Source organism: Cyrtonyx montezumae, unplaced genomic scaffold (genome assembly GCF_038088225.1).
Source record: "Cyrtonyx montezumae isolate F1298 unplaced genomic scaffold, pur_monq_1.0 scaffold_2, whole genome shotgun sequence".
Taxonomy (NCBI): Eukaryota; Metazoa; Chordata; class Aves; order Galliformes; family Odontophoridae; genus Cyrtonyx; species Cyrtonyx montezumae.
The window spans coordinates 28,498,332-28,526,125 of record NW_027071936.1 but is presented as its reverse complement, the minus strand read 5'-3'; the positions used below and the strand labels follow the sequence as shown (position 1 = coordinate 28,526,125).

At 45.0% G+C, this 27,794-nt stretch overlaps 1 protein-coding gene across 1 annotated transcript; it reads left to right on the top strand.

Annotated features, from left to right (window-relative positions):
* Nucleotides 1-147: 147 nt before the first annotated feature.
* On the top strand, nucleotides 148-27,323 carry SHROOM3 (shroom family member 3). Its single transcript, XM_065736726.1, has 9 exons — nucleotides 148-239; nucleotides 7,418-7,549; nucleotides 9,461-12,665; nucleotides 15,163-15,239; nucleotides 18,683-19,597; nucleotides 20,654-21,166; nucleotides 21,912-22,065; nucleotides 25,940-26,212; nucleotides 26,822-27,323. The coding sequence occupies exons 2-9, from the start codon at nucleotides 7,491-7,493 to the stop codon at nucleotides 27,176-27,178; spliced, it is 5,553 nt and encodes a 1,850-aa protein (XP_065592798.1). The 5' UTR covers nucleotides 148-239; nucleotides 7,418-7,490; the 3' UTR covers nucleotides 27,179-27,323.
* Nucleotides 27,324-27,794: the final 471 nt, after the last annotated feature.

Below are 27,794 nucleotides of genomic sequence, written 5' to 3'. Positions count from 1 at the left end.
TACCTTTCTCCTTGCATCTGTGTGTTGCCTTCTTTCTTAAAACAATTATTAAATGTCAAGTACAAGTTTTTGTGTGCTGCTGTTTACATGGCCTTGGTTTCCTTTGGCAGGGGCAAACATGCTGCAAAGGAATGCACTGACCCATGTCCCTGACCGATTGATCCAGACTCCGTGACCACTGACATTCAGCCCAGCAAACCTACGTGGCTGGGAAGAATTAAGTTAAGACTGAAGACCAGGTGAGTGTGCACATCTGCATCCCTGTCTGCTGGCTGTGTTTGATCTCTGCTGTCCTTGGAGAGTGGCTGGTGAACTCTTCTTCCCTCCAGTGGAAATGCTGGACTAGAATATCATGAATTCCCAGCATCTGTGGAACTAGATGGTGGAAGAGGGCCAGCACATTTTCTTAACCTCATGCTCACCTATTCCGGAGGTTTCCTTGCCTGTAGCATATTGCCAGGGAAGTGAAAGGAATTCACCTTTTGCACCTTGAATAAAGCATCAACTTTTCTTGGTTTCAGTAACATTTATGTAGGGCTGGGTATAAAAATGCTGCTCCTTTGTAAACATGTAAAAATGTTACTGCTTTGGCTGCTGATGTGCCTGAGGATGACTCACTGGGAAAGGGTCTTGGAAGAGTGTCCTTTCTTGTCAAAAACTTTGTCACTTATGGTAAAGTTCATTGGAGGTGGGGGATTAAAATATCTCTCCATAGCACTGACAATAAGCCTGCAGCATCTCCCCAGATTTAGTTGCCCGGCTTTCCTAAGCCACAAGGCTTCTTCCAGATCTGAGAGTTTTAATGGAAGTTTGGCATTCATGACAAGCCTGCTGAGAGTCTATCTGCATTTCTAAGTAAGTAAATATCTTCAGAAGTCAGCCTCCTGTCTTGCTCTAGATCCAACAGAGTTGTGGCAGAGCCTCATTTCCTTCCTATGTGTGTGCAGGTTAGGGCCAAATTCTACAATGATTGCTCAGGCAAAGGTTTTCTTGGTAGCAAAAAAAGCCTTTTGCATCAGTTAGTTGGTATTCTGGATCTCATAGATTTTCGTGTCTCAGTCTTCTGAGATTTATACCATGAAGTCTTAAGTAGTGACTTTTGTTGGCAGCTTTGAATTCAGAGCAGACCTTGTTCTGTTTGAAGTCAAGAAGCTTCACTGATTTCCCATAGCTGGAGGAGATGTCATTACTGAGCAGCTGAGGAAGGAACGTGATGTGTCAAGTCACACTGCTCTTAGAAGCAAGGATGTACATCTGGAGCAAACTCACTGACCTTGTTGGAATTGTTCTAGCTTTTAGGCACTGCAGTCGGTTATGGATCCTGACCCTGTGCAGCCTCAGTGGCTGCAAAAAGGAGAAGGGCTCAGTGTGCATGTTTTGTTTTCCTCCAGCTGGGAGTTTGCACCATGAATGATATCTCTCTCAGATGGAGCAGATTTTAGAGGCTGAAATTTCTCCTTGAGAAAGTTTTATCAGGGACAAATTTATCTGTGATTTGGGTGTGGGGCTCCGACACTCCTGAGGTGTGAGACCCATAGCAAATTTTGGAAAGAAGTTGCCATGCATACACCACCTTTCTATAGCAGTGAGTTATTCAGGCTGTGCTTACTGTGAATCCTGCTTGCCTGTTGATTTAATAGCAGATATCTACAGAAGCTCCAGAGTTTAGCGTTTCTCTTGGATTAATTTGTCTTTGGATGCAGAGCCAATGTTTTCCTTCATTTTTCCGGCAGTGTCAGAGGCTGTCTGCATATCTCAGTGGCTTAACTCGCATTGAAGCTTTGGTTACAAGCAGGAAGTTGCTTTAATGTACAAGAATTTGAATGTGGGAGGACATTTCAAACCTGCCGACCTCTACTTTGTCTGTGCCAGTGATTATTACTGAAGCGATTAAAAGTTTCTGAAGGAGAAGTTTGTTAGTGGTTCTATGATCTGTGTGGTTCTGCTTGGTTGTTTGTGTAAAAATCCCCTCCTGTCCATGCAAATCAGTTTGTGTGTGCACATCTGTACATTCAGCATGTAGCATATGCTCTCCTGTTGATCATTTCTACACCAGCATTTTGATGCTGATGTTATTGGAGCTGCTTGTTGTGGTTTGTAGCTCAGACTCAGAGGAGAGCCTTGTTCCATCTGAGGCGCTCACTGTATGAATCCCACTGGTTACCTGCCGTGGCTGACTGTCCTCTGTAGGCTCGGGTAGTCAGTGTTCCTACTGCCAGCCACTCAGTTCCTCTGAATGAGAGTGGGAAAACACATTCCTGCCATTGTTTCTAAGTTTCTCCTCTTGCATGTTGCTGTGTGTTTGATATCAGGGTACAAAAGTATCTAAGCTATGCTTGTTTTTCTGTCTTTTTAACTAATTTACTGACTAGGAGAGAATGAGGAAAAAAAATAATTGAATAAAGCCCATTGGGCCAATTCATCAGGGAAATAAATCAGTGCAGCTCTGTGAGTTCTGCAAAGCCACAGACTGGTTAAATCACATTACTGTCTGGCTGCTGAGATTCACTACCTGTGCCCAGAGAGCAGATGTAAATGTCTGAAGAAAGCAGGACATAGCAGAGTCCTTCTCAAGGACAAAAGCCAAAGCGAAATCTCTAAGTATTGAAGCTATCTCTTTTCCAGATCTCTTCTTTCTTCCTCCTTTTTTTTTTCCTCTCTTTTTTCTTTTTTCCTCCAGTGAGAGAAAAAGTAAAATGTTGCTTGGTAATGCTTTCTTCAAAAAAAGAAAGCTGTCAGAAAATGTCAGTAGGACAAAGTCCTCGAATCCAATAATCAACAAGAATGAAGGTTGTATACATCACCTCTCACACTAATAACCAAAGCCCTGCTGTTCCTATTCAAGCCTGTTGTCTGGTTAGTGTCAGGAATGTCAGTGGGACCCTTTCATTGTGTAGGGCAAAGTCCCCAATCTAAATATTTCCTGTCAGACATATGCTTGGATGAAGGGAAAATGACGCAGCAGCACATGGTGCAGTTCCTAGCACTGCACTCTGCGGTAGACCTGTTGGGTGATTCTGTGTAAGTCACTTCACCTCTTGAGGCCTTTGTTTCCTTTTCTGGAAAATGGGATAAATGGGCCTTTTTTGGATAAGGCAGCTCAGGGGTTACCAAAGAAATGTGATAACACAGAGGTGTGATGTGCAGGACCAATAATCATTAATTACTATGTTTGACTGTTCATGAGTTCAACCAAGGAGCGACTGTTGTTCACAGCTGCCATCACCTCTGAGCGATCTCAGGACTTTTTTTATTGCAGCCCAAGGGCTGCAACCCATTGCTTTCCAGAAAAAAACATATTTTGTCTCCTGCAATTTCTGCTGCAGCACATGATGCTGTCATGTATGCGTATCCATCTGCGCCTTGTCCCTTACCAGAATCAGCATGGGGAGCACTGCTTGATTGTTCCCTTCCACCAAGAAATCATTCCATGTGGCTTTCCTCTGCCTGCTTTTGGTGGTAGGGAGAGAAGACAAGGAAGAGAGGCAGGCTACTTCCTTCAGAGGGCTTCAGTGCCCATCTGCCAGTTCAGACATGATACTCAAAGCCTGTTCTGATGCAAGTCAGGCATCCTGAGTGATGCTCATCAAAGGGGAAAAAAAACAAATAGAACCAGATATGGGCTGAAACAACAAGCAGATGTGACATCTGCCTGCAACACTGGAAGGGGTCTCTGAGAGAAATGAAACTAAACTGAGTTGGGGTAGAGCACTGAACTCAGCTGGCATATGTTACTTAAGTTGTTGTTCTTTGTGTGTGTTGAAGTCAGAAAGTGCTAAAAGTTGTGATATGCTGTGAAAGGTTTCGCTGGTTGTGGAGTTGTCCTCTAGAAGCTAGAGGGAGGGACATACTGCAGAAAAGGAGGTTGTTTCCAGGTTTGAAAGTATTCATGCATTTGACCTAAGTGTCCTGAAGTGAGATTTTTTTTCAGTGCCTGTTTTTTTCTTTGGGAAAGTTTTAATCAGAGCATGAAAGAGAGGTGTGGGTTGCAGCTCTCTCTGTGGGTGAGGAGATACTATGCCCAAGATCTATGACATGAAATATCATTTCATAGACCTCACATCTTTCTAATGAGTCTTCCGTATTTTTAGTGAAAATGAGGAAGGAACAGAGCACGTTCCAGATCTACTCTGCCCCTAAATTCACCAGGAAGGCTCTGAGTCCCAGAAGACAAATTCAGTGAAAGGCGCATCAAGTTGACGCCATTATGGTCCGACTTCTTTCTGATTGGCCTCATCTGTTATGCTTATTTTTAGAACCATGACTGAACCTTAATTAAGAGTGACACTGCTTTGAGAAGATTGTGGCCTCGCTCCGTTAAAATCCTAATAGGCTTCTGGTGCTTTAGTTTTTCCTTCATCTCCTGCTTAATAGCTGGGCATAGGTACTACAGTATGTTAGGGTATCTGGCAAAGGTATCCTTCTTACGCTGGCGTTCCTGGGTAGGACCATCTTGGAAGCATGACCTTAGGCAGTGAAAAATCAGACCCTTGTTTGTACTTCATGTGTATTGAGATACATAGTCACTCTGAGAGATTATACAGAAACTGCTACAATTGAGATCTCTCCGCATAGTCATCCATGTACAATTCTTGCTGGCGTGGCAGCAGCAGTTGGTATGCTGCATAGCTCCTCACTGCTCCTTTTGGAGGCTTAGGGAAGCATAGAAAACAGGAAAATGACAGTTTGAAGAAGCTAAATTGCTTACTTTAGTCAAGTTGGTCATTTCTACACAAAAGCAGAAGCTCTCAGAGGATGTGAGGCTGGTAGGTGGTTAAAGCAATGCACTCCAGTTGTGTGTGTACTGTGGCATCAGTAAGGAACAGTACATAAAGAACAGAAATTAGTACACTGTTTTGTACGGGTTCCGTTTGTAGCTATTGGAAAAAGATAGACCAGTCTTTCTGTGTCTCTGTGAAAAAAGCTTCTGATGGCCATTCTTTAGGTGCTGATTGATATGTAGTTAGTACCAAGGAATCTTTATAAGGTTTGCCATTTCATTATCATTTTGCATATGAAGCATAACAATAATTTTCTACAGAGATTTCAGGGAAGAACACAATCAGTTCTTCCTAATAAAAGAAAGCTACAAACCTGTTCATAGTAAAGGGCCTCAGAAATGTCACCATGAGCCTTGCAGCCCAGACTGCGTTGAGCAGACTGCATTCCAGAAGACTGCTTATGTCTGAAAATGCTGTGGTTAGTATAGCTAGAAGGAGCACCCAGATAACAGTAGCTGGGCACAATTAAGGACTTTATTTCCCCTTGGCTTCCCAGTTTACATTGTGAATTTGGCAGTGTCTGATATGTAATCAGTGTTAGAGCAGCAGCGTTGCGTTGGGTTCCGCTGACTTCTCTGGCTACCTTTACTCCTCCAACTCCTTTGTTAGGATGGCAGCCCAAGCTGGCTGACCACTTACCTGATCATGGGAGGTGTCCAGGAGGACCTTGTTGCATTATCTGAACGGGAGAACTTCATAGTAATACAGCTGTTCAGATGCTTCCACAAGTATGATACAGTTACAGACCTTGAGAAACCAAGAAAAAGGGTGAGGAGGTGGGATGGTTTATTATTATTGTTACATTTTGAAATCCTACAGGCTCCTGGATTTGTTTTAGGCCACTGAGCTATACGAAATTCGTACCAATTAAAGGTGTATTAATTTATCTTTACTCAAGTCAGGAATTAGCTGCTGCATTTGCGAGGTTTATCACTCAGCCTGTTTGTCTGGGTTGAATCAGGATCTGACACTTCTCAAAGGCAGTTCTGTCCCACTTACCATAAAGAGTTTAATCTTGCACTGCTTTTAATTGTTTCCTGACTGTTGTGCTCTGCAGTAGTGTGAGTGTAACCAGAATCTGTTTCAAAATCAGCAGATAAACCATGCCCAACTCTCTGCTGCTCTGTAATGGGAGATGGCTGTTTTGTAGACAGTGTTGTATTACTCCCCAGCTGCCGTCCTTTTACCTGCTTGGGCAGTAATACTTACAAACTTAAGCTTAACAGTGTACAGTGAAGCAGGGTGCTATTTTCAGGTGGTACATCAGGCTGCAGGCAGGGACTTCCTGATATTTCCTAACATCCACACGTGGGTGAGGCTGTGCCTTCCTTTCCATCTTCTGAGCTCTGCATCAGCAGTCTCTCAACTGATTTGGTGGGGCAGTCTCTGCCATTGTGTGCATGTGTGCATGCAGACCCTGTGCATCTCTGTCCTGCCTCCTGCTCAGGGTTCACCTGTGTGTCTGCAACACGAGATGGAGATCGTGTGAACTGTGGCGCTTCCCCTCTTGGCTTAAGCTTGGTTAGGATTTGGTTACCCTTAATCCACATTTCCAGGATCAGGTAGGTGTGGAAACAATGCAAGGTTGTCCGCGCTGAGCTGGTACGGCATGTCTTTGGACTTACATTCACAGCTTCATTCTCCACGTGTTGTATTGTTACAAGGATGTTGGCCCAAAGGGTTTAAAATATCTGTGGCTCAGGGGATTGGCTGTGCAGCTTCTTGCAGCTTTATACTGATCAAATCAAGGTCTAATGTGCTTTGCTTGCAATCATCCAGTGTGCTTTCCCAAGCAAGAGATTAATGGTGGGGACTCATACTGCTCCAAAGTACAAAGAGAGTCTTAAAATCCTTGCAATGAAGAAGGCAAGAACGAACAAATTTTACAATTATTTGTAATAAACAGTTTTGTCAACTTTCCATCCTGCAGTTTTCATCTTCATTGTTTCTGTGGGCAAGGAACAGAACAAGAGAGCTCTTGTTTTAAACACATCTACAAATGAAATGGTGTAAAATGGTGCTTGGTTCAGCTTGCCCCCTGTAAAATTGCACTGCAGCTCTCCTTAAGGTTGTCAAAGGAAAAAAATATCTCTTGTTTTGAGAGAGTGATTTGCCCTTCTGAAATCTGCATGGAAAACCTCTGGGTGAAATGGTTCTGCATCTCAGTTTCTGCTATAATTTTTCTGTCGAGCAGAGCATCAGCCATTGCATTTGAATTTCTGCCAGTTCAGTCTGACTCCAACGATCAGTTTTTACTTTGTCCATTTTCCTATATCTTTTCAGTGCTAGGAGTCCTTGTTTGGTGTCTGTTTTGTAGCTATGGAGGACATTTTAATCTGTTTACTAATTTATTCAGGACATGCTGCAGGTTTGAAGATGTGTTATATCCTCCTTGTGAGTACATGCTGTGTAGGTGTAGGCTGTCACATTGGGTCTCCAATGATGCGCAGCTCCAGTGCTGCCCCTGGGCCCAAAGTCTGGGGCAAAGGAGAGTGTGTGGCATATCTGAGGATTCTTGATTGTTGAAGAGACAGAAATGAGTGTGTTTCAGATATTTCTTTCAGTTTCTTCATGTTCATCTTCCTTGAAAGAACTGGTCTATGGTTGACATGCAAAATCCTTCTGCTTTTACCTAGGCAGAGTGGAACTCCGAACCAACCTCACTCCGTGCATTCAACCAAACTTGCAGAGAACCAACCCGATTCCAGCATGATGCAAATATCTCAGGGTATGCTTGGCACTCCATGGCTTCAGTCCTACCACTCCAGGTAAGCACTAGGCAGGTGTGGTTGTGTGCTGCATGGGCAGAGGCACAGAACCACCAGCTTTTTTATTTTAGCTTTCATGTTTTTATATCCCATCCGTAGGCACGGAAATGAGGATTCCAAACTAGCGTACTTCTAAACCCCAAATACTATGCCACCGTTTCCAGTGTCACACTGGCTTCAGAGAGGCTCTGCCTCATGCCCGAGGATCTGCCTTGATGGTGCTAACTAAATCTAGAGCACAGGAATGAAGGAAGGGAACAAAAATTTGGTGGAAAATATTACAAATTGCCTTCATACAGCTGGTAGGATAACAAACAGCCAGGGTTAGGATTGGAGTTAGGAGGGCTTTGTTTCCTCTTTGGTTACCCAGATGAAGTGGCCGTGTATTTCTCAATTAAGTGCTCTGTGAGGTGATTAACATCTGTGCAACTAATTGCTTAAAAAATTCCCCTTCTCAACAAGGAGAGAGCCCACCACCTATACGTTAAGGTGACCATCTCTGCATCCAGATACAGGAGCTGGAGTCCTGCTCTGCATCCCATGGCTTGCTCCCATGGAGAAAGGCAACACAGTTGTTTCCCCAGCAGAAGAAAAGAAATAAAAAAATAAAACTAACCAGTAAGGAAAAGGAACATTTTTCCCTAGCAAAGCAAAAGGGTTTCAGGAGCAGGAAATTCTCCTTACAGCTACTGGGATTTAAACATCATATCTTTTACAGATAGGACCAATTCTTGGCAGAGAGGTGCGAAGGGAAAACTTGTCATTAAAAAAAGTGAGGGCATTGTTACACAAAAAACCATATGTTCCTCCCTGGCCTGAAGCACAGATCATCCTGTAACATGTTCATTTCCCACCTGTGGGCTTTGCATCCCAGCTGCAGCTCCTGCAGAGCCTTTGGCAATTTGTCTGTGTCTTCTGGGAGCTTGGAGAGGAGTATGGGGAACATCTAGTGGCCAGCTGGCCATGGCTGCACAGGGCATTGCCAGTGAGATTTTTTTTTTTTTTTTGTCTTGACTAACTTAGTGGTAGATTTAAATGGGTAAAGCAGCTTTATCCTGAGTTTTGCAAGAGCTATTTCTGCTCGTCTCTGTGTTCCTCTGCATCTCTGCAGAGCTGCTGCATTTAACTTCAGCCAGGGGGATCTTCACACATAGTTGTGATATCCCCTTGTGTGGTATAGAGGAACTATGGCCAGCACAAGGAGCTCCTTTCCAGCTGATAAAAAGCTCTCTGAATATCTTCATTTGAACACATCTCTAGGGGCTGTGAGTCCTCTGCCAAAACATGTCTCAAAGCAGGTGCCAAGGTGCACTCAAACTTGTACAGCTACATGTGAGGAGGCTGGGAAGGCTGCCTGGGCTGTTCCCAAACTTGCACCCCCAACTTGCACAGACACATGCATCTCTTCTCTGTCTTGTCAGCTTAGTTTTTTTTTTCACAGCAAACAAACTATCCTTGGGACAGCTGAATTTCCAGGAAGCCTGCCAGGGCATAGCCTTCATCTCCATAAAAAGGAATGAAATGGGAAAAAAAGGAAGAGATTAGATTCTGCCCAGAACGCCTCATATGCTCCTCTCCTCCTCCTTGGTGGCGTCGGCACTCATTCAGCTTTTCAAGTGCTTTGGATAGGTTTGATGGGTGGAGTTGATCCTCCCTGGCTCCAGAGATGCTCTTTCTCTCTGTCTGTGTTTCTCTCCTCCCACCCCTTGGTGGTAAATAAGAGCCATGTGTTGCAATGTCAAGCAGTTCCTTTTAGTGAACTGAGATGACTGCAAACAGGGGATGGAGCAAGGCCCAAATATGGGTTTTCATCTGCATGTCTCGAAGCTAAACATCTCGCTTCTGAGCTCACTTAAAAGTTGTTGTGCCTCTTCTCTGCTAACAGTGGGTTCTTCTCTCGCTCTTCCCCAGCTCCTCAACCAGCAATCTCCATGGTTATGAGCACGGCTGTCTGAGGAGAAGCCCTGACCGGTACGGTTCCCAGGGCAGCATGGAAAGCTTGGACCACTCCTCCCCTGGCTACCATCCTTGTCACCTGTCCCCAGCCAAATCCAGCAACAGCATCAACCAGCTCTCTCACCTGCACAGCAAGAGAGATTCAGCCTACAGCTCGTTCTCCACTAACCCCAGCATTCCTGAGTGCGCTGCTTCCTCGTTCAGCAAGGAGCAGTCCTGCTCTACAGTGCACTCCCGTGGCAGCCAGCCAGAGGGCATGAAGCAAGCTGACATCAAGTATGTCAAGACAGTCTATGATGCCCAGCGAAGGATTTCCGAGGAGTACGAGGTGAAGTTATCTGCTTTGCTTCCAAGCAGTGAGGGCCAGGCCTCGCTGGATGGCTGCGGCGATGGCAGGCTCCACAACTCCAGCCGGAACAACACAGCTCCATCCCAGGTGCAGCCAGGCCGGGGCTGTTCAGACAGCATGAGAAAGCCCCACAAGGAACCTCCCTTGCCTCCCACTCGCAGCGACAGCTATGAAGCCATCAGGCATCACGAGAGACCCAGATCATGTTCTGGCCTTGATCTGAACAAGCCTAGCCGAAGCCTGCTGAAAGAGTCCTGCTCTCCTCTTGTCAGCCCCCTCTCCCAGGGCCCTCTGCTGAAGACCCACTTGGTGGAAGTGCAGCTGCACACAGTGGTGGAGAAGAGCCCAGAGAGCAGCCCTGCAGTGAAGCCTAAGCAGAGCTATTCCCAGCCAGGGAAGCCCCTGCTGCCTACCGGGATCTACCCAGTACCTTCTCCAGAGCCACACTATGCCCAGGTGCCCCAGCCTTCTGCAAGCAATAATGGGACTCTTTTTCCAGCTCTGGCCAAAGAAAGTGGCTACTCTCCATCTCTTTCAGTCTCATATGACGAAGGTGCAGCCAGCAGCACCCTGGGCTTTGATGAGAAGGGAAACCAAAGTACTACAAACAGATCAGCCATCTTCTGTGAGCCCCCAGATGCTGAGAAAAAGCACGATGGCACAGCAAAGCTTGTCCAGCAAAAAACTCCTAACACAGCAGGTCCAGAAGTCTACTTAAGCATGTCGAGGAAGGAAGAGTTACCCTCTTACAAGGTAGCACACAGCAACCAAGACGCTGTGAGTCCTGCACAGGCCTCTAAACACAGCTTTCTAGCCCTGCAGACCCAGCTGAAAGATGATGGTGAGAGAAAGAACCCCTACCAGCCCAGAGAGGACCAGGAGGCTGAATCCCAGGCATACAAAAATGTCAACTTGCAGGTAAATGAGAGAGATGGTGCCACTCACCTCCAGTGGGGTCCCAGCAAATCCAGGCAGAATAGCTTCTCTTCCTTGCAAAATATCCCTGAGAGCTCCGGGAGACAAAGCAGCTCTGAGCCATGTGAGGGTTATTCCAGTGCCAAGCTGCCCTACTTGAATGACAGCAGCAAAGAGGAGGGGGATCACAGAGGACAGTGGAGCCATGCAGACCCGCAGGTCTTTGTGAGGCAGGATGAGGACAAGAGCTTGGCTCCGTTCCATGCTATTGAGCCAAAATATGAGGAGACCCCTTTGCAGCACTTGAAGACCTCTGATCTTGGGGGAAGCCGGCTCAGCTCTAGCAGCACCCAAGGTGTTCTCTTTGGCAAACCAGACCCCAGCAAGTCCCGCTGCTCTGTGCTAGAGAAAGTCAGCAAGTTTGAGCAGCAAGAGCAAAGCACTCACCGGCTCCAGAGTGCTGGCATTCCCAGCTTTGGTCAGCACTATGGGCTCAGCAGTGTGAGCCAGCCCTCTGGCACTAAGAGCTCTCCAAGCAGCCTGGAGGACACACGGAGCAAACTCAGTTCCCAGCTGCCCAGTGAGATGAACAGGATCTCCAGCTCCTCTGTCAGGAATGGGAAGTTGGAAGAGGCTGACTGGCACTGCGTGGAGCTGCAGATGGCAGCTTCAACGAAGCAGACAAGATGTAATGAGTACTATGGCCCCTGTCCTGAAAGTGAGGTGCAAATAAAGGTGGCTCAGCTGCCAAGGAGCAAAAGCATATTCCAGCTGGGAGGGGAGCCTGAGAAGGAAGTCCTCTCGAAGGACAACATCCAGGATGCCCCTGGGTCACAGCTGGGCACACCGTTCAATAGGGCCTACAGGAACAGCATTAAAGATGCGCAGTCCCGAGTGCTGAGGGCCACCTCCTTCCGGTCCATCAGCCCTTCATTTGTGAATATGCCCAAGAAGACGGTCCAGAGGCCTGCCTCGGCCCATGTGGGCATGAGGAGCATGGGAGCATCTCCTCACACCCCAAAGGAGAGACGCAGCATCACGCCAACAGAAGACAGCCTCTCTGCCCTAGACTACTCCAGGATACCACACATCTTGCGCATCGGAGGCCGGAAGAGGCTGACTGCAGAACAGAAGAAGGTGTCTTACTCAGAGCCAGAGAAGATGAATGAGGTGGGCATCTCTGATGGGGAGCCATCACCTTTCTCCTTCCAGAAGAAAGGCCTCCATTTTGTCTTCCCAGAGAACACAGTGGCTGAAAGGCGTAAGATCTTTGAAAAGGATGGCAAAGCTTCCACAGTCAGCCTCTCTAAGCCAGAGCTCAAGCAGCTCCAGCAGAATGCCCTCGCTGACTACATTGAGCGCAAAATGGGCAAACGACCATCCTCACAGGACATTGGCTTGCTCAGGGAGCGATCCCACAGCTCCTGCCTGCAAGCAGGTGGCCAGGACAGCCAGAGCCTTTCCTCTGCCTCCAGCATGAATTCTCTCCAGGATCAGAACCTCTTCCGCCGGAGAGAGTCCATTGAGCGGATAGCCAGGACGGGGAGAGTGTCTTCCACCCTTCCTCCCGGGCTGACAGGCTGCTTCGATGGGAGTGAGGATGGGCAGAAGAAGGGACACCGGGACAGCTTGATCATGAGCAGGCTGAAAACAGACAGATGTCGGGATTACAGAGCCAAAATGGAGCTCGCCAAAGGCACACAGATAGACCCGCTGTTCCTGCAGGGCCAACTTTGCTATGGGAAGAAGCAGCGGAGCTTCGAAGCACCCAGAAAATCTGGGAAATCGGTGTCTGTGGAAGACTTGCTTGATAAATATGACGATCAGCAAAGGAATGCATGCATCCCTGTGCACACACGTTCCAGATCATCCCCCACAGCGGATAATAAACACAAGGTATGTGTATGTGGATTGTGCGTTCTGGAAAGCAGGGAAACAGGGGATGTCAGGCAACAACTGATGCTTAGTCCCCAGTAACTCCATTGGTTACTGAAAGGTTAAATGCATGCTTACGTTAAGATGCTGTTCTAATTGCTTGCTGCTGAGGTATTGCTTCTATTCTGCTTTCTTACTGCTGGGGCTCCTTCAGGGATTTCAGAGCATCTGCTGATAACATGCTTGTGTGCTTCCCATCCCTGGCAGACCAACAGAGGTGTCGTGCTTACCTACCAGCATCAGTGGGAAAGCACTGGGATGTTCTGGTGGGATGTACTCCATGCTGCTGCTGCTGTTTTGCCTTAGCTCACTTTTCTAGTGCAAAGCAGAGGATCTTAAAGGCTGCTTGAAATTGCCCCATCTCCTGCTGTGTCTGACAGTGCAGGGAAATGCTCAGCACAGCACTGCCAAATAACCGCTAAGTTTTGCCTTCAGCCCTGGAGGGAAACATTGTGGGGAAAATTTAATGGAGGCCCAGTCTGATCTCTCCATGGCTCCTGCTTGGGTGCTGGGAGCGTAGCACTGATGTCATGAACAGGGAATTTGACTGACTCCACTGACAGTAAATAGTGGAAATGGACTAACTTCTTAAAGAACAACTGCCCAGGCTGAAGTCTGTGCAGACCTATTTAGGTAACTACAGCTTCTCGAATCACTGTGATTTACAGAAGTGATGTGTCTGCTCCTCTGTCCCTGCCTTCACGCCAGGCTCTGTTCATCGCAGAGAGGAGGAGGAAACAACCTGAATGTGTGGGCAGGCTTCTTTTTGCAAATGCTCTGAGTGCTTGGGCAGGCCAGCATTTTTAAAGGGCATCTGAGACCCAGGACCCCTCCTGCTATTCAGACATTTACTGCTGGCCCAGAAAGATTACAGAGGTACCATGAAGGGGTACTGGGTCAAATGTAAAAATGGCTGGGGGAGGGTGCTCTGGGCAGGGGAAGGAATCACCATCCCAGACCCCTTGGTCTTAAACTCTGTATACCCTCTCTCCACAGACCTCAGATGCCAGTGGCCAATTAACAGTTCATGTTTAACCAGCCTGCCTTCACACGCAGGAGACACACAGGGAAGTTCTTGAAATCCTTAATGTTCCCCTTGCTGGCTCATTTTTAATCTTGCTGCATTCAGCAGCCAAATCAGAGTTCAGCCTGGTGGAAACACGATGAACAGTGGTACAGAGCTGCTCACAGCATCTTCCAGCATCTTCTTTCAAGCCCAGAAAGAGGGCAGAGCCCTCACTGCTGTTTCCCAGGATGCTTTGGCTGTATCCACTTCTTGAGTAAGGATTTAGTCTCAGAGGCAGTGAGGCTCTGATGAAAATCCTGTTCTTAATCCCTAATTCAGGAAAGCATGTTTGACTTCAAACATATATGGCAAACTTTAAGTGTCTTTTTGAAAGTATATTTAAGTGCACTCTTAACTCAGTTTGTTTCTGAACCATCTCCAGTGCAACAGTAAAAAAAAAAAAAAAAGTGAGGGACAAAGCCAAAGCAACAGGTTGGTTGGGGTTTTTTGGGATCTTTTCTGATTTTTATGTGGAAAGTGTTTATTTCCAGTTTAGCAGCAGACTTATCTGCCTCAGCTTATATTTTTCAGGGTCTTGTGTACAGAGTATAATATTCCTTTCAGGCTACATATAAATCACGTCGCAATGTCACTGTAGGAATTTGTTTAGAGGTATAAGGAAATAGATAGCCATGGGGAATTATTAGCACTCACTCTTCAGAGCAGATTCTCAGCCTTCTTTCCCTCCTGCTTTTTAAATCTGTCTCAGCCTGCATATCATGCAGCTCTCCAACTCCTAAATTAAGACCTGCTCTTACCCTTACCCTGCAGCAACACTGGCCAAAAAAACAAATAAGGAAGGGTGTGTGAAAGGGGGCAGTGCATTGCTCTGTGCTGAGGAGGTCATGTGGGAGAAAATACCAACCTCTTCAAAAGCGGGCATAGCATTTGCTTTCATGTCTCTTAATAGTCTGGTGTCTTATGGCTTAGAGAGTCAGATTCACAAGGCTATTTCAGCTCAGAAATTTTCCTGGTTTTAGATTATGTGCCTAAAGAGGAGTTGGGTTCAGCACTATAGTTTTCAAAAAAGTGAGTGCAAAACTTGGTGATGTTTTTCAGCACATCTGCTTGTGACTGGAGCTCCTGACCTTTGTGCTACTCAGCATCTCTCTGCATCATTTTCTTCCTGATTTGGCACTGGGTCTGGGCACAGTTTGTTCACTGTCCAGCTTTTCTGATTAAGGCTGTTTTAATGATACCTCAGCTTCTTGCTTGCGTGTTTAAGCATCAGTGAGCACCCAGCTTCCACTGATAAATTTGGGCATGTTTTTAGAGGAGGCAGTGCCTAGCTAGGAGTATTGTGTGGTACTTGCTGTGGTTTCCTAGAAGGGAGCATCAGTGTTTTGTTGCTTTCTTTCATTCCTTGCTGATAATGTTGTCTTTGCACTCCAGGACCTGCTGAGAAGAGAAGGCAGTGAACTTGGTGCCGTGATGAAAGATCCTTTCTATGTGATCAGTGCAGGAGACAGGTAGGTATATGTTATAGTCCCCTTTATCACTTCAGGATCAGCTCTTGTTACCCAGATGCTAGCAGCAGTTGTGATGTGCTGCCTGTGTCAGTGGGTGGCTAGAGGCAAGCTGGACAAAGTCAGTGTGGATGCAGTTATGAGCACACTCTGCTCAGTGGAAGGAGTAAGTTGTCATGAGCTTTTTTTCCTGCTGAAGACATTAACTCACTCTAAATTCTTTTTCCACGATCATATTGTCTTAGAGTGTTCCTGCAGCAGCAGACAAATCATGTGCCTTCCAAATGTCTTTGATCTACTGTTAGAAATTATCAGAACTGAAGGGCTCCAAAGGAAGAAATACCATGATGTCCCTCTCTGTCTGGATTTCTACAGTCCCTGGTGCTGCCTCTCCAGAAATGAGTGAACATCTGTGTGGACTAAAACAGGGAGATCTCATTTATCTGGGAGCTTTGCATTTAGCCTGCTTTATTTTGTGTAAGCAGCATATTTTGCTCAGCAACAGGAGAGACAAAAGCTTTTAAAAATAGGAAAGTGTAATCATGAAACTCATAATGTTAGGATTTATGCAGCTATCTATTTAGCAATAGCTTGTTTTAAAGCTAACTAGGACTGAAGTTGATCTTGCTGTATTTACATTTAAATAATAAATAGATGCCTGCTTCCCCTAAGCTGTGAGTGACCAAACTGCTAACTCATATGACAGTAAAAACCATGGAGGGAGACCAAAATAATTACTCACAAAGGAGCTCTGTTTCTCTTACAGACTTTCAGTAAATGTTGTCCTACTCTGTTTTCACACTGGAATTTAACAATGCTGTCTCCAAAGGTTTCACTCTGCAGCTCTTGATAAGGGAGTTACAGCTGGAAGTAGGGGGAAGGCTCCTTGTCTAGCTGGATCTTACTTTTGTCTGGCTGGCAAATTTTTTCTTCCTCAGAGAACATAAATATTGTCTTAAAGGAACTTGTTCTGCCTTCAGGCTTGACCTTTTATGACTGCTTAAAATGCACCCTTTCTCTTAAATTCAGAATAATTTTTTCCTTCTTTTTTTTCCTTGAGAGAACATCCCAGCTCTTTCAGTTCATTCTGCCTCCCTGCATGTTTTGGGGCTGGTGTTTCATTGTTCTTTCCAAAAACTGGTTTCTACTTTTTCTTTTTTTTTTACATCCAACCTGTTTTCTATATAATGAGATGGATCACACAGTCTGAAAATGTGTATTGTGGTACAAAATATAGGATTCTCATTTTCATGCTTCATTATACGAACATGATTGGTATTAACCCAACAGTTTTATAAAGTTTCTGCTCTGTTGGTATCTTGCATGTTCTGCAAGCACGTTTTTTCTTGGAGATGTGAGGTTACTTTCCCTTCTTGATCAGAATTGGATGACAGAAGACAGGAAAAAGCCCTTGGCTCTGAGGATGCGGGTTCCCACCACAGAGGCTGCAAAGCACTCTGCTTTAAGCCTTTGCTGTTGAGTGATTTTTGTGTTGGTTTTTTTTTTTTTTTATATTGCTGAGCTTGGAGTTAACTAAATAAGAGTGGGCAGGATTTTTGAAAGCAAGAGGGTTCTGATACTGTGTTCCTGTAGCTGGAAGAAGTTTTGCACTTAAGCTGCAGTGGGAACAAGACCTGATTCCTCTGTGAAGTTATAAGGACAAGTAAACTAGGTCCTTAGCCATATTCCAATGGTTCACTGAAGGACTTCCACTATTAGGATAATGTAGAACCTTCTATTCTGGTATATCACAGTGAGTAATATGGGATTACTGCAACATCTTTAATCCATCTCTTAAGAGATGCAAATCTTTGTCTGTCCTGTGATTGGCAGCCCCAAATGGCTATTTTCAAGTCGGTCAGCTCAGATATAACCATCACCACCCTGTGTCTGTTTGCAGCATTCTGACTGCACAAGCCCTTCTAGGGAGGCAGAACCAGGCAGTAGGAATTACACTTCTAGGTTCCCTTGGAACACAACCATTTAATGTGATGAAGAGGAGATGGGACCATCTGTACTGTCTCTGTTGATTGAGGAGGAAAATTATCAAATGGTCAACTTACACAAGCGAGCATTTGGTCTTGTCACACATGCTGTTTAACTTATGCTCTGTGCTCCTGAGCTGCTCTGCAGGTGTCATACTATAGCTGACTCATAAGCACTGCTGGGAATGATTGTTGCTCCACTAGTTTTAGAACCCACAGTTGCCTCCGCAGTAGGAGAGATCTTTAAATTAGAGAATTACCATCTGGTGTTTCTGACAAATACTGAGCATCTGAAAAAAATATACATTGCTACTGTCCAGGAACCACAGACAATACCAGGAGCATTCTGTCTCGGAAGTTTCCCCACCCCCAGGCAAAGGCTGCCAAATTCTATTCTCAGTTACACCAGAATAAAGCCAGAATGACCCCCGTCTTTGTCAGAGTTGTTCTTAATTTGTACCAGCATGCCTGGGAGCAAATTTTGGCCCCAAGTCTCAAACATCACGGGCTAGAAGCGTAAGATTGCTTGAGCAATGCATCTTGAGAACTGAAAATGTATTGGCAATACAGCTTTATTGTCTCTTACTGTTTTATGATATGGCCTCATCTTTAGACCATTTTCTCTTACAATCTTCTAGTGCTATTATTACAGCTTATTTTGTTTTCCAACTAAATAAGCATACAAGCAAGTAGGTTTGACTACATATTCTGAGCAGGATCCTTGATTCAGAGGCCAGATGTTGTTTCTTAGGCTTAAATGAGAACCTTTTAAAAGATAAGAATAACTCAGAAGACTGAGTTTGCAGCTCTAGCATGTGTCTGAAGTATGTTGTGGTGGGTGTTTTGTTTTTTTCTAACAACTGGGAGGATAAGTGGAACTCTTTTACCTAATGGGATCCCAAGGTTGTAAGAGCTTTATAAATTTTTCTATAAAGTCAAAATAGTGCTTTTTTACCTCACTTTTTTTCATAAAAACAGCTGAATCATTACAATGGCACTTCCCAAAGGAAGCAGATGATACGATGGATTTGTTCTGTCTCGTAAAGTGGAAATTGTTAACATCAATTGAGAATGGACTCTGATGGTAGACTATATCAAATAGTCTTCCTTACTGCAGTTGCTACCTGTGCCATCTGCAGTAAACAAAATCCAAATGAGGCTGAAGGGAAGCCGGGCAATCAGATTTTCTCAAGATTTTTTTTCTACTTAGATTTTGCTGTGATGCTTGCTGTGTGTGTGCACAGTTATATGTGGTCTAGCATGGTGTGGCTTTGTGTTCCTAGAATTAGCAGACTGCATTTACCTCTGCTTTCAGTATCACAACTGCACCTCACATGGATTAGTGGCCACTGACTCTGGCCTACGGAATGGTTGCCTAATTTGATCTCTAAGGAGGTGTACAGTAGCTTTTCCTGTTGCTTGATTGTTAATCTTCAAGTGGTCTGTCTCTTGTTTTTGTAGGTCTTTCAGCAAGAAAGAAAGAAGCCACTCAGAAAAAATGACATTTACAAATTATTATCCCCATCCACACTGTAACAGTGAGATTGGCACTGGGTCCTCCACGCTGACTGGGAACCACAAGGTCTCAGAACTTTCCAGACAAGATATCAGGACTTCTGCATTTGTTCCATCTCCAACAGAGGCAAGGAGTCACTATCTTGAGCAAAAGCAAGGCTTTAAATCCATGTTCCTTAGCTTTATTAATTCTGCATCTAGCCAGTCTTCCTCTAGTACACCTACCCAGGCTCCCTCAGACTTCCAGGCTGCAGGTAATGGCCAGGCTCTGAGACAGCACCATGCCAAGCATGATGCTTTTCCTCCAGGGGGCAGCAGTACTACCCAGGCACAGACTTCGGGTGCTGTTCAGGGTAGATCCCCCGAGGCTCCTGCAGAGGAGATTATGTGCAGAAGGAAAGCAGAGCTGCTGCAGAGATCCCTCCCACCCAGAGTGACGTGGGCTCACTCAGTCAAAGACAACAGCATGCCACATGGTGTGGTGCCTCCACCAGCAGATGGGCCAAAGTTCTCCCAGAGGTGGCAGTCCCTTCCAACACAGAGCAGCACTTCCTCTGACCCAGAGACTCCTTCTCCCCAGGTGACATCTCACTTCTGGATCTCAGAGTCATACCTGCAGCTCATGCCTCCACCATTGCTGCAGGATGATGAAGATGATGAGGTGTTCGTCATGCCTTCACAGCCTGCTGTTGCTGCACCGGCCTTCTCACCCCCACTGCTGCTCCATCCTTTTCCTGAGTTGAGCTCTTGCACTTCTGCAAATGGCACAGAGGAATTCCCACTTCCTCCCCCACCAACTGCACTTGAGGAACATGGGACAGCTGGAGGCAAATCCACCAGGCTCACAGAGGACAAAGTGAGGTAAGGGAGAGCTGTCACACAGCATCTTGGGCATTGTAGGGCCATATACAGTAAGATATGTGGGGCTCCAGCCAAATGTGACTGACCTCCACAGTTCCACATTCCACAACAACCCACCCACAGCTGCTAGCCGAGTGTGAAGCTTTGCAGGGGATTGCACAGATTATAAGGGGAGAGGGACTGACACACAGACTCACTGCCACTAGGCTTTGCTGGCTGCCAAGAGCATTGTTAAATGATAGAGATAGGACAGGACACAAAGCAAGAAAGCTAAAAGCTTTGCAGTCCACCGGCAGATACATTGACAGGTGTATGGTAGGCAAGGCAAAGAGGGTTGTAAGTGAGAAAATATCCTGGTCTCATTCTCCCTGTAGTTACCATATGGATTTCAGTGGGGTTTCTTCTCACACTCCAGCATGAAGAGTAAGATTAGTTACTTATTCTTTCCAGTTACTGTTTTCTGAGAAAAGTATGAAAATTCACGTTTTTCCAAACTGTTAGACTTCCCAGAATACATTTTATTATCTGGCACAAAACAATCTTGTTATGAAACAGCAACCATTTGCCAAGAAGCAACAGCACTAATATGTCACAGTAACACTGTGTAGTGATTATTTTCTGAAGGATAGGGCTTAGGGTAGATGCCCAGCTGACCTAACTCAGCACAGCTTCCCTTACTCCCAAGGAAGGAAAAGGGATTCTTCCTTCAGGGAAGAATCTGGCTAGGGCTTTCTTAACATGAAAAGGCCATATCAAGTGTGGACTGCTCAAGCTGGTATTCCCAATTGGTGAGACTCAGTGTCCCCAGCTCGTGGGCAGAAAACAAACTGATCATCACTCACTGGTGCTTTCTGTTGTGGAATGATAAAATGGCAGCATACAGATTGAGAGAATGGAATGTTTCCGGTGCCAGTAGCTTCACAGTGTGGGCAAAGTAAGAGACAGAAATGAGTGTATGAGAAGGAAAACTTACTTGTCTTAGGCTTTCATCATCTGTTCACAAAGATCCTGTGTGGAAAGTTTTATCTTCATCTCACAGAATTTTTCTGTCCATAGCAGCTTCAAAAGCTTTTCCAAAGCCCTGGCCAAGAGGGAGATAACAGAGTTGGGCACGAATATCAGTGAAAATAATTGGTCCTTCTCACCGTCTTTATCAAAGAGGATGAATTCTTCACCTGCTGTGGATAAGCAGCACCCTACTTCTTCTGAAGGGGCTCAAAGCTCTAACGAAGAGCCCCCAACTCAACCTGAAGGCAACCACAGAGTATCAGCAGTTATCACCAGAGAGTCAGAAAATGGCAGTTCAGTCTCTGGGACACTTGACACATCTCCTCCAGTGAAGACAAAGGAAAAAAGCCCAGAGGATATTAAGTCAGAGGCTTTAGCAAAAGAGATTGTCCGTAAAGACAAGTCTCTGGCTGATATCCTGGATCCTGACTCCAAAATGAAGACAGCCGTGGACTTAATGGAAGGGCTCTTCCCCAGTGGAACCAGCTTGCTGAAGGAGAACAACATGAAAAGGAAGATGACACAGAAGAAAGCTAGCAGGATAGTAGCAGAAGATAACATGTAAGCACTGTTCGTTGTGGTAGTGGGTTAACATTGCAGCAGTGCTCCCTTTCTTGTTGTCAGGGATGAGCTTGTGCAGAATTATTCCTGTTCACTGTAGATGGACAGTGGCAGAGGGTGAGTTTCTCTGGTCCCAGGAGCAAGGACTGGCAGGGCATTTCTGAATGGCCTTTCTCATCAGTTCTTCTTTAGCCGAGTTCCCTTCTCCAGGATGCATAGACAACAATGCTGAATTTGGTAATGGGGCAGGAAATGAACCATACCAAGTATGAGAGTAAAATCAGGACCAAAACAGTGGTGAGCAAAGAGAAAATGAAGGGCTTAGTTTGGAAAGGAGAGATGGGGATGCGTTATTGCATCCAGAAGCAAAGATCAGCCCAAGTCTTACAGTATGGCTGCTCAAAGAAACAGATTCTAAATTGCTAGCTGGAGAACAACACAAGTAAGTTGTAATGCATGATGCCAGTCTAGCCATCACTAGCTGAGCTGTGCTGATTTATCTACAGCAAAGATCTGGCCCTGTTCAGAGCTGTCAGTCAGTTCAGTGTTTAAACAAAGCAGCTGTGCTATTCCACACACGAGCGATGGAGGCAGCTGACATGCACCCTCTGACGGTGCAAATCAGCCAGTTCCTTTGTGTTAATAACGCAAAGAGGGTACCGAACAGGTTGTGCTGAAAGACATGGATCTAGGCATGGGAAAAGTCAGGCTGATACTGAACTCCTTTTTCTTCACTGTGGTGTAGGAAAGAAGGAAAGGAAGCTCCTGTAACCCTGGTCACCTGCCCTGCTTATTATAATATTTCAGCACCCAAAGCAGAACTACTGAATAAAATCAAAGACTTGCCGAAAGAAGTAGGAGAGGAGGAGGAGGACATGCTGGACATCAGTGAGAAGAAGGTAAATTCAAAGTGCACACCACCGCTTCCTGGTTACATTCATGAAATAATAATAAACCTTAAAGTGCATTTCTATTTGAATTCAGCATTTGGCTGCCCCAAGGTGCATGAAGGTGGATGCATTTAGGCTGCTTGTCAAGCTTCATTAAGGTGATCTAGAGAGCAAAGTGGGCTACTCTGACTGCACATTTGAGTACAAGTCACGCACAACTGTGAAGATGGCCTGTATTGTGCAAAGGCTGAGTGTATAGGTTGTAAGAGGCAGCCATGTCCCACAGCAAGACAGGAAAAGGAAAAAGTGGAGTGACTTGAGCAAGGACATTGTGGCTTAGAAGCAGGAGTGCAGTCCAGCTAGTTACTGCACTGTCTTGGTGGATGAGGTTTCACCCTATGGTTTTCCTCCTGACATTTTACCTGTTGTCTGCAAATGCCACCTCCAGAAAAACACTGGTTACTCTTTTCTAACACCATACTGTTTAATCAATGAAACTTTGCAATTCAGTCAGTGCAACCTTGATGTGATGACTTGGATAGGGAGGGGGAGAACAAGGCAGGGGAATAGGAAGGATTTTCTTCTTGTTCTGCAGGTACATTTCACTGTCCCTTGTGCTTCTTGCTGAAGGTTTGGATATTTTATCTTCTAGGGCTTTTGCAGGGCCTTCCAATTTACCCCTGTGGTTGTCTCCTGTTGGTTACCTGCTAATTATAGGTATGCTGTGAAGCTCACAAATTCCAAAGAGCCACAAGCGGGTACTTGCATGTCTGTGTCTCTCTTTACACACCTCCCACCTTCATGTCAAAAGCATCCAATCCTGCCTGTAAACTTAAAACATCAGATGTTGATGTGGACAAAGTAACACAGCTCATAATTCATGCTGTTTATACAAAGAGCAGAGATTAAACAAACTGAAGGATAAAAATACTTATGCAAATCTCATGCTGTAAACATAGTTCTTAATTTTTCCTGCACTGAAATCAGGCATGGATTTAAAGAAAGGGCCCCAAATCTAGTCCCTTGGAGTGTGGGGAATTCATGTGCCTCGAAGACAGCTTCACATTTTCTCTCTGTCTCCTCACTCCTATGCCAAGTGAAAAAAAGCAGAAGATGTGAGACTGGGTGTATTATGAGAGTATGTAGTTTATTCTGCAGATCTGACATGGAGACATTACCTCTCTTCTTGGTATCACTTTACCATTGCTTTTCTTACTTTTTTTCTGCTAAGCAAAAGTTGCTGTTTTCCAGGCTTGATATCCAGAATGAGAACTCCATCTAACACGAGCAACGAGTGAATACATCAACCCTAGTTTGTGGTGTGTTTGAGATGCAGTTAGGACCTTATTGAGGCTTTAGATAACTGTGGTCTAAGATACGCTTGCTGTGCCTGTCACCAGTACAAATACCTGTGATTCTACAGATATGTAGTGCATGATGATGCGTGTCACCAATCAAAAGCACCTGACTAAGGCCTTTGTCTGCTGCTTTGTTTATCTGGCCCAAGCCCTTGGTTGTAGAGCACACAGCTTCTAAAGGTAATCACAGCCTGCCGTGCTTCTAGTACACAGTCAACTCAGTTGACTTCAAACCCAGCTGCCTGCTCATACCAACCTGATAGGTAAGAGGTAGCGAAGCACAAGGAGAGCGCTGCTCCAAGGGGTTTCTGTAAGCATCTGTCAGGCTTAGAGGGAGATGTGTACCTGCCACTGGAAGACAAGTCCCAAAGATGGCGTTTGCATGGAAAAATAGAAATAGATGGGAGTGATTAGGCCCAGGCAGTGACATCCATCTGGCACGTGTTCTGTATGAAATATCACATATTAAATATCATTTGCATAAGCATTATCTGACAAGGCAGCTAGTCTGAGAAGTCATTTCAGTAAACTAAGCTCATTTCCATTGTAAATAAGCAAAGGAACTGTGTTGGTTGGTGTTTGGGATTCTAGGAGAGTCACTGATTAATGAACACAAATTAGTCCCCATCCAGCTCCCAGGCCTTCAGAACAAAGGTACATCACTCTTGACAGACCTGTGGCCTCCTGCTAGCAAGGACTGTAGAGCAGGCCTGCACCTTCTGCAAAGCTTCTGCAGCAGGGACGAGTGACTGCCAGCTCTGAGCAATTTGGGCCTCCTGAAAACCTGCTGAGGTTAATGCCAGACTTTGTGTCCAGCCCACAGAATCCTATGATAGGATTTCTCCCCTGCCACTGTAGTTGTTGAAATTGGCTCTATCCTTCTGCTTCTCAGGAGCTCTTCATCAAAGTCAGTTGATAAAGGATCTCAGGTCTTTCTTTTGGACATTGGCATCGTAGGCAAAGGGGAAGGCAAGTACTGGTTCTTCTCCCTGAATGCTACCTGTCATATTGAGGAGAGAACCTAGATAAAGGAATTTCAGCTATCCCCTATCCTAGCAGGTGGGATCTCTTCCACTGAATGCTCCACATGAGTTACCAGTCAACCCTGCAATCTGACGTTTGTTCTAAGAGAATATGCTCACATTATTAAGTTTTTTGTATATAGGGGAAGCTGCTAGTGGACTGTAGTGCAGCCAGAAAAGCACAAACTCCAGAAGACGTGCACAGTGTACCATCTAGTGGTGTCTGCCTCAACAGTACTGTTTGCTTCCCCACTGCAAAAGCAGCCCCCAGCCTGACCTGGATTTGAAAATACTCTTTCCTTTGAAATATAACACCTTTGTGTTTGAAATTACCAGCAGTTTTGATGGAAAGAAGGCTGTGTTAGTAAACTTTGAGAAAATACTTACAGCCAACCTTGTGATTTGCTTCTATTTCATCCTGCAATGTTAGTATGCTGAGTAGATTAGCATACATAGGTGCTTCATCAGTGCATAAATTGAAGAAACCAAGTGTAACCATCCCATCAAGAGCTTTTCCTACTGAATTGAAATGAAAATTGATGAATGAAAAAAACTGAATAGAAGCAAGTATTGCAAGCCCTGGGCCACAGACTTCTGCTTTTGCATACGTCTTTCTGCTAAATCCTAAAGAAGTTAGCCTCTCCAGCCCACCTGCAGCACTGCTGCTTCTGGAGCAGCTGAACCCTGGGGGCCTCCTTTTCTTCAGCAGTGAAACAGTTGCCTGAACTGTTAGAAAATGTGTGTGCACTTTGTGTTTCGGTGATCAGTCATTAAGTACATTTAGAGCATCTTGGTACAAATGTTCTTCTGGTGCATCTCAGTATAAGGCAGAGTCTGCACAGCCAGTGCAGAGTACTGATGATATCTCCTTGATCAGGGCTGAATTTGAGGCTTACACCTTAACAGTGAGGCTGCCAAGTTAGGAGTGGTCAGCACTTTCCAGTACAATGAGAGGGGGAAATATCCTTCTTTCTTGCTAAGCTATACAGCTGCAAGTGCCAGCTCAGTTTCCTGTCATGTCATTAATAATAATACTTAAATTTATTTATTCTGTCAGTAGTTTTGTACAATTCTGGGTCATACAACATGTTACATCACAAGAAACTTCAGGCCACGACAGGGAGCTAGAAGATGCAGGATATGTGGATGATGCTCCTTCCATCTTAAAAGAACATTTTGAAGGAAGGAACATACAATTTAAGATATATGTAGCTGGATATGAGAATATGGCACACCAAATTGGATGTCTCTTTTGAAGATGTTCACTGATGATAGAACAAATATATCTTCATGTAATCTTATAAGATTATCAGATTCAGATTATCACCTACTTGTGCAAATTTAGAGTGTTTTCTGTTCTCTTCTTAATGTCATCTTCGTCAGCTATTGCTGACTTGACTCTGCTCCTCATAAACTGTAACCATATCCTTTTGTTAGCATCATTCAAATGAGCAGTGTGATCACGATAATGACCAACGTGGCAATGTGTTTCCCTTCTGACAGGCTGAGCTCATCGGGAGATTGACCCACAAACTGGAAATCCTGAAGGAAGCTAAGGAAGACTTACTTGCAGACATCAAAATGAATAATGCTTTTGGAGAGGAGATGGAGCTGTTGATTAGCGAGCTATGCAAACCAAATGAGTTTGACAAATACCAGATGTTCATCGGCAATTTGGATAAGGTGGTGAAGCTCTTGCTTTCTCTCTCAGGACGCCTGGCCCGGGTAGAGAATGTTCTCAGTAGCCTAGGGGAAAATGCCAGCAGTGAAGAGCGGGTATGTATCTGCACATTTGTAGCCTCTTGGCCTCTGCTGTAACAGCCCAAAGATACTTCTTCTGTAAGCTAAGACCTCAAAGGCAGGTGCCTCACTGATTCCACACGAGCCATAGCAAACATGGCTCTATCCCTAGGAATCTTGTTCAGATTGTACAAGTGTCTCAGATCCTGCGGCTTTTATTGCCAGTGTCTGTGTTTGGCGCAGCGTGTCTGTGACCAGCATGTGGATAAAAGGCTGCAAGGTATTTTATATTGTGAAGCAACCCACTATCCTTTACTTCAGTTGAAGCCACATTTTAGCATTCTTTGGGTGGCTGTGAGGGGCAGAGCCACATTTTCTGGCAGTCATTGCTTTTGAGCAAGTTTTACTGACTTTCTACCCTGCATTGATCAGATTCCCCTTCACATTCCCATTTAGTGGGATTCACACTTGGCCCACAGTGAGGAGCTCATTCTCCTTCTGCAGGCTCTTAGCTGTGTGTCTGGGAACTTAGCAGCCATCCTGCCTCACCGAAAGGTGGCAAATTTGGTGTCAGGGGCAGAAGAGGAGGGGGGATCAGTGAGTTTGGTGCTGCTAATACTGAAGTGCTCTCTTTGATGTGTACAGAGCTCTCTGAATGAGAAGAAGAAACTGCTGGCTGGCCAGCACGAAGACGCCCGTGAATTGAAGGAAAACATTGACCATCGAGAACGAGTGGTTTTGAAGATCCTGGGCAATTACCTGTCTGAGGAACAGCTCCAGGACTACCAGCACTTTGTAAAGATGAAGTCCGCACTCCTCATAGAGCAACGGGAACTAGATGATAAAATCAAACTGGTTCAGGAGCAGCTCAAGTGCCTGATGGAAAGCCTCCCCACAGACTTCACACCCAGGGATGCAACAGCAGCCACAGCCCTAGGCGCAGCACTTGCTACCTCTGGAGTCAATGGTAAAACACTTCCAGCAGTCTCATTTTCACTGTAACCTTTACCATGTGGACCCGGGGCAAAGTCTTCCTGCTTGAATCTATTTAATCCAAGTGCTGCGCAGATGTTTCTCTACAGTGACAATGAACAGATACAGGCTTAAAACAAGATTTCAGTGAAGGAAATAAACAGCAATTATTATAATAATTATATGAACATTTTATTTTTCTTTCTTTCCACCACTGCTTCCTGGAAACTTAAATCACTCTGGAGGGAACTAAACTAAATTGTACCGCCTCCTGACAGATGAGGAAGAGTCTCGTGAGAATTAAACATGTTACTTTTAATAGAAAGAAATTACATCCTCTCTCTCCTGCTCTTCCTGCCTACCTGGCACCTCATTAAATACTTAGAAAATGAAGCCTTAAAAATAAGAGCAACTGTTCTACTGAACGTTATTGATATTTATATTTTTTAAAGAACAAGGCGATGTTTAAGTTTTTGTAGTACTCTAGTCAGTTACTTGATTTTATTTTGTTCTGTATGTTGAAAAGATGTTTAATGTTCTACTTTCTGAAAACTTTAACAAGAAGAGGGAACCCCAAAGATAGTGATGCATTAGCGTGGAACATCTCTTTGTGGTTTTGTTGTTGTTTGTTTGTTTGTTTTTTAAT